The sequence below is a fragment of the Nicotiana tabacum genome, chromosome 11 (assembly GCF_000715075.1).
Source record: "Nicotiana tabacum cultivar K326 chromosome 11, ASM71507v2, whole genome shotgun sequence".
Taxonomy (NCBI): domain Eukaryota; kingdom Viridiplantae; phylum Streptophyta; class Magnoliopsida; order Solanales; family Solanaceae; genus Nicotiana; species Nicotiana tabacum.
The window spans coordinates 102,703,925-102,710,546 of NC_134090.1; the positions used below are offsets into that span (position 1 = coordinate 102,703,925).

General features: G+C 38.9%; 2 protein-coding genes across 2 annotated transcripts; both read right to left on the minus strand.

Moving 5' to 3' along the window:
- Positions 1 to 417: 417 nt before the first annotated feature.
- LOC142165956 (uncharacterized) lies at positions 418 to 2,642 on the minus strand. The gene is made up of 5 exons (XM_075224348.1): positions 2,309 to 2,642; positions 1,977 to 2,063; positions 1,684 to 1,874; positions 1,360 to 1,581; positions 418 to 741 (listed from the first exon to the last, which is right to left on the minus strand). The coding sequence occupies exons 1-5, from the start codon at positions 2,640 to 2,642 to the stop codon at positions 418 to 420; spliced, it is 1,158 nt and encodes a 385-aa protein (XP_075080449.1).
- A 63-nt stretch (positions 2,643 to 2,705) lies between these two features.
- On the minus strand, positions 2,706 to 3,522 carry LOC107802319 (uncharacterized). Its single transcript, XM_075224349.1, has 2 exons — positions 3,399 to 3,522; positions 2,706 to 3,310 (listed from the first exon to the last, which is right to left on the minus strand). Exons 1-2 carry the CDS (start codon positions 3,520 to 3,522, stop codon positions 2,706 to 2,708), a joined length of 729 nt encoding a protein of 242 aa, XP_075080450.1.
- Between the last annotated feature and the right edge of the window lie 3,100 nt (positions 3,523 to 6,622).

Here is a 6,622-nt window from a genome sequence, read left to right on the forward strand (position 1 = left end):
TCCACCTTGATGCTCCATCAGTATTATATTTGAATCATCCCTCATATGGACATTGCCATGTGACTCTCTTAGTGACTACAACTGGTTTGTAGTGTTCAAAGAACTTAATCATCTCTGGCCATAAAAGTGGAATCCCAGAAAGCCAAGGATACCTCACCTTCGCCAAATAGTACAATGTCTTGTTTACTTCATGAATGACCCTACTACAAGACACTGTCCCCCCATATTTGATTTCATTCCTTCTCTTCCAAAGCTCCCAAAGAATCACTACAGGAGCTACCTGAAACAATGGTCTAAGCTTTGGACAACACTTTGTATTCCACCATTCCCTTATAACATGATGTACCTCTACCATGTTAATCACCAATCCTGTAGTCTGAGTGAAGGTCTTCTACACCTTATTTGCAGTATTACTTGTTAAGAACAGATGTTGGGAAGAGTCTTCTTGTGGTGGCAAGCAACACCAGCACTTAGAAACCACCATGTAACCCCCCTCTTCCATAAATCATCAGTAGGTACCTTCCCTTTCCAAACTCTCCATAAGAAGAATGAGATTTTGAAAGGTAATCCTTTGGTCCACAACTTTGCAAATTCAGGATTACTTGGTTCTCTATGTCTCAAAATCCTCCATGCACTACTCATAGTAAACTTACCTAAAGGGGTAGGCATCCACCTTGAAGTGTCCAAGTAGTCATCATCATTAGCAAAATGAACTTCTTGTCTTATATGATTTGCAATCTCCTGTGGGAATGTTTGATCTAGGAGTACATCATTCCATTAATCTTTATCTCGCAGCTCAGCAACCTCTTGCAAGTCATATAGGGAAGTCTGGAGGCAATACATGATATAAAGCTCCCAAGCCAGTCCAATTCTTATGCCATACATTAGTAGATCCCCTATTCATTTCCCATAAGATTTCATGCTCCACCTCATCCCTTGCCTCTAACATTTTCCTCCAAACATGTGAGCCTCTCCTAAATTGAACCACAGTAGGTAATTCTTTTTTGCAATACTTATTCCACATGAAGTTTGACCATAATGATTTAGAAGTTCTAAATCTCCACTAAAGTTTTGCAAATAGTGCCTTTGAGACATCAAACAATGATCTAAACACTATCCCCCCCCCTCCTTGGGAAGACATAAATTTTGCCACTTTGTCCAATGTCTACTTCTCCCTTCTTCCTTATTGCTCCAGAAAAATCTCGCAAAAGTTTTATGGGGATGTACTATGACATTATCAGGTGGATCAAGGACTGACAGTATGTGTGTAGGTATACTTTGAAGCACACTTGAGATCAATGTGGCCTTACCTCCATAAGATAGTAATTTCCCTTTCCATTAGTGTAGCTTTGCCTTTACCTTCTTGATCAGGTCATTATAGTAGTCCTTCCTTATTCTTGTATAGAAGATTGGACATCCAAGGTAAGTAAATAGGAAGCTGCCTTTAGAAAAACCGGTGATATTAGCTACTGCATTGACCAAATTTCCAGTAACCTTTGAGTGCATATAGTACGAACTCTTTGCCTTATTAATCATCTGCCCAGAAGTTGTCTCATACAAAACCAAAACATATACTATCTTCTAAAGGGAGTAAGGATCACCAGATGCAAAGATAATAGTATCATCTGCATAAGCTACATGATTCAATGGATCAGACCATTTTGGCATACAAAAACTTCTAACCTGCCTATCTTCAAACAACTTATTCAATGACCTTGATAAAACCTCTGCTGAGAGAATAAACAAAGCTAGTGATAGAGGGTCACCTTGCTTCACACCCCTTGTTGAGTGAAAAAATCCAGAAGCTTGTCCATTAACCATAACAGAATACCAATTGTTAGCAATAAGATTCCAAACCATGTTTATAAAGTATTCTGCAAACCCCATTCTCCTCAATACATGCATCAAATATTTCTAAGACGCCCTATTATATGCCTTAGCCATATCTAAATTGATCACCATATTGGCTGGCTTACCTCTCAATCTTATATCAGTAATAATCTCTTGAGTCAATAAAATATTCTCAAAGATACTCCTTCCCTTGACAAAACCATATTGATTTTCTGTAATAAAAAAAGGCAGTATCTTTTCTAGTCTATCATGCACCACCCTTGAGAATACCTGTTAATAAAATTACTCAAGCTGATAGGTCTAAGGTCAGAGAATGTTAGAACTAGAGGCTTTTTAGGCAACAAAACAAGGTTAGTATGTGTTATTGATTTAGGCAATGAACTGCCCTCAAAAAACACTACTAACAATGTATGAATATCTTTCCCCACAATATCCCAGCATGCTTGACAGAACAAACCTGAGTAACCATCTGGACCACTTGCACTTTCACTACTCAGTGCAAAGACAATAGCCTTCACCTCTTCCATAGTAGGCAATCTACAGAATTCCAGGTTCTGCTCCCTTGTCACCATTGTAGGTACATTGTTTAACAAATCAAATCTTGTAGGATCCCCCTCCTTAGTGAATTGCTTCTGGAAAAAATCCATTGCAGCCTCAGATAACTTGTCTTGGTCTTCAATCCATGAGCCATCACTATTCTGGATCCTTTTTAATTGTAACTTTTGCCTTTTCCCATTGACACAATTATGGAAGAACCTTGTATTTCTATCTCCTTCTTCAAACCAAGTCATACCTGCCTTTTGTTTCTAATATTGCTCCTCAATGCTCAAGTACTTCTTCAACTCAGCTTGAGCTTATTGAAGTACTATTCTATTCTCTAATGAAGGATCGTCTTCAAAAAGCATCTCCTTAATCCTTACCACATCCTCCCTGATAGCCAGCTGCTTGAAGATATCCCCATAGGTTAATTTACTCCATTTTGAAAGAGCAATATTAACCCTCTTCAATTTCTGCTTGAACATCAAGAAAGGGTCCCCTATAAAGTTAGCCATCCAATTCTTCTTCACCATATCTAAGAAAGTTTCATGTTTTGCCCAAAAGTTCAAGAACTTGAATGGTTTAACAAATTTCATAGCTTCCTCTCCATAGCTCATCAAAAGTGGTGCATGATCAGATCCTGTTCTAATGAGTTGCTCAACCTCTATTGTAGGAAACAAGGATTGAAAGGGCATGTTCACAAGGATTTTGTCAAGTCTTTTAAAGATACACTCTTCATTTGGCCTCCCATTCCACCATGTGAAAGGGCTACCCTTGTAGCCAAGATCAAACAATCCACAAGAGTTGACATAGAATGCAAAATCTTCATACTCTGAAGGGTATACTGGTAGGCCACCTATCTTCTCTTTCTCTCTCAACACTACATTGAAATCACCCCTACTAGCCATGGCAACTCCAATCACTAGCCAAATAGTATAGATTGTCCCATAATTCCAGCCTCTCTAATGCACAACACTTAGCATATACAAATGTCATCATAATGTATTTACCAAGATCCTGATGATACACTCTGATGGTCATTTGTTGCTCAGTGTCAATCAAGATATCCCATTCCACAACAGAATCAAAAAATAACCAAATTTTGACATTTACATTAGAGATTGCAGCTTCCATACCTAATCTTCTTCTATATTTATCAAGAAATTGCTTCTTCTATAAAGGATCCATGAGTGCTACAATGAAAAAATCATGTTCCTTTTGCATATTGATCACTCTCTGAAAGTCCTGTTGAGTTTTAACAGGCCTTATATTACATATGAGTGTTTTAATCATCATCTTGAAGCTCCAGAGGCTGCCTTCTAGGCAAGATTCTTGTAGGTTGTAAGGGCTCTTTAGGTTGATTTTTCTTTCCTTTCTTTCCACTTCTATTAGCTGTTGTAGGAGATACATCCCCTTCTCTCATCACGCCTTTAATCATCTTCTTCCTCTTCAAATTGATGTTGATGCTCCACCAAAGAATTCTGAATGTCTAAGGGCAACCCCTGATGTGTAATGAGGTCATGTACTATCTGATTACGTGATTTCAATGGCATATTAACTTTGATCTGTAAGGGGGATCCAATTCCAGATGAACATTCCATTGGCAATGCTTCACTTTTTCCCGAAGCTATGGCTTGTTCACCTGGTTCATAGGGTGTCAATGCTGCTTCATAATGGTCAGAATTGCTAACCATATCTCCTAGATTCTCCTACATCATTTTAAATTGAAGCTCATACACAAAACTCAGATTAGGGTTTACTGTAGCAAAACTAGCAGAAACTGCCTGTGTTACTGTTCCATTGAGATCAGACCCCTTCACATTGTTTGTTTGTTGATTTTGGCACACTTTATCCTTTACAACATCCTTAGGAACATTCCCAACCTATTCCTTCATCAATGCATAAACTGTAACCCCATTTACATAGGCCAAAATCTCCCTAGGAAAACCAGATTCTACTGTTCCATTGACCAGATCTTTGGCTAATGGTGCAGTGTGAGAAGACCTTTGTTTTCCTGCATCTATATGTTTACCTTGATCCCCTCCAGCTGAGACATTGACCTGATCCTCCATTGATGTCCCTCTATCATCAACCCTAGTTGTGGAACTACTAGGGTTTACTGTAGCATCATCTAATTTGACAGTTTTTTGTAGCTGCATATTGTCTCTATTTTCCTTGCCTTCAGTTGTGATTTTTGATCCCATTCTATCTTACATTACCTCTTCCTCATCACTCTATAACACCTTTCTTGAACTAACTTTATTCCCATCCTCCAATTGCCCAGCATCATCATACGTTTGGGATGGAATTTCTTGACCTGACTGATTAGTAATTACATTACATTGTCTTAATTCATCCTTATTTTTCCCAAACCTCCTATGCAGGCAATCAATAATATTTTCCTTTTTAGCATCAACATCGATCCTGGAGTCAATAGGAATATGAGCATTCGATACAAGAGCTCCCATTAATGAAGATTCAACCCCTCCTGAAATAGGATTCAACTTATCCTTTTGTAGAACTACCTCCCCTTCCTTATTTGCCTTTTCCAAAGCTTCCTTTTTTACTCTTCTCGCATCAAATTCTTCCTTATTTAAGGTGGAATTTCCACATTCCTAACCAGATAGCTTCCTTGAGTCACCTCCCTTAGTCCCATTAGGAGTAGGATTAGGAGATTGATCTATTTATTTCTTCTTAATTTCCTGTTGTTGCACCTTGCTGGTTCCCTTACCTCCTTGATCTTTCCTTTCATTCTTGTCCTTACCATCTACATTGCCATCTGTAATTGTCAAAATTGGTTGAGCATCTTCCTCCACTTCTAAAGCTTTAAATTTATTCTTTAACATCACTGCCTCCTCCTTAAGTTTTCCTTTCCCTTTGTTGTCTTCTTTTTCCTTTGGCTCCTCAACAATATGACCCCTCTTGTCCCTTTGATATTTATTCTTTCTAGCTTGCATCCACTCCTGCCTAGTTGGGTTGGTAATAGGTTTCCCTAGTATCTTACCACTCGTTAACACCTTTGTATTATTGGCAACAGTAGCAACAATACTTTGCTCATTCTTCACATCATTAGTTTGTTATTCAAACTTCCTTAATGTCGGATTAACCACCCCGTAGTCCTCTTCCTTGTGACCTTGCTTTTTATAAGTTTTACAATACTTAGGCATATAATCATACCTAATCTTGATCCACTTGAACTCCTCCAGCCCAGTTTCATCTTCTTCCTCGACTATCTTGATCCTTTGAGGTAAATTAGATAACAAATTCACCTCAACCTTCACCTTGGCACAGCTTGGACTTGTACCATTTTGAGTGGCCAAATCAACATGTAATGGCCTCCCTACTGCCCTAGCTAAAGAAAATACAAACTCCCTTCCAAAGAAATTAGGAGGCAAGACTTGAAAAGATATCCACGCTATAGCAATAGGTGTTTCTTCATCAACTTTCCACCATGGATTCCACTTGGTGCACCTCATCTGCCACATCTCGTTCTGAATTCTCAAATAATACGCAGGCTTAGATAATAGATGAATATAATCCTCCATCAATGAGAGCTTGATCAAAACATGACTGTCCTCAATAAGACCAACTAAACATGGACCTTTTAATTCACATTGTATTGGCAAAACTTTACGTAACACATGAATCCCAGGCTTGCCATACGAAAACTTACCCAAGTCTACCAAATTCAATCCTTGTTGTGCAATGGATTGGCTTACTTCTTGCTTCTTCCATCTGACAATTGGTTCTCCATAACGATACTCGATTGGTTTTAGGGCTACGTTTGTCGCAGGCTGCATATGAGCATTTAATGCACTAGGTTTGAGCAGATTAGCATAGTTTTGGATTAAATTAGGGATTGTAGTTGATTGGGGGGTTGTAACTGGTGGAGAAAATGACTGCCCAACCTCCATTGAAGGCTGGGCAGTGGCCGGCATGGCCATGGAAATGTTTCTCTCTCTAGTCGCCTAAAAATCGCTTGGAGATCGCCAGATCTTTTCTCTGTCTATTAGGGATATAATGAAGATTAAGGTTACGAATGAACCAACCTTAAGGTTTCAAAGCATACGTTGCACTCTTTTCCTTCGATCGAATTTCATCCCAAGAAGGGTTTTACCGACAAGGATTTTAACGAGGCAACATCTACATGCTACCTAAGGAGAATCTAACAAGTATTCAAGGCTTCTCTTCAATCAACCTCGAACACTGGGGGGCATCCCCCCAGAACATCACC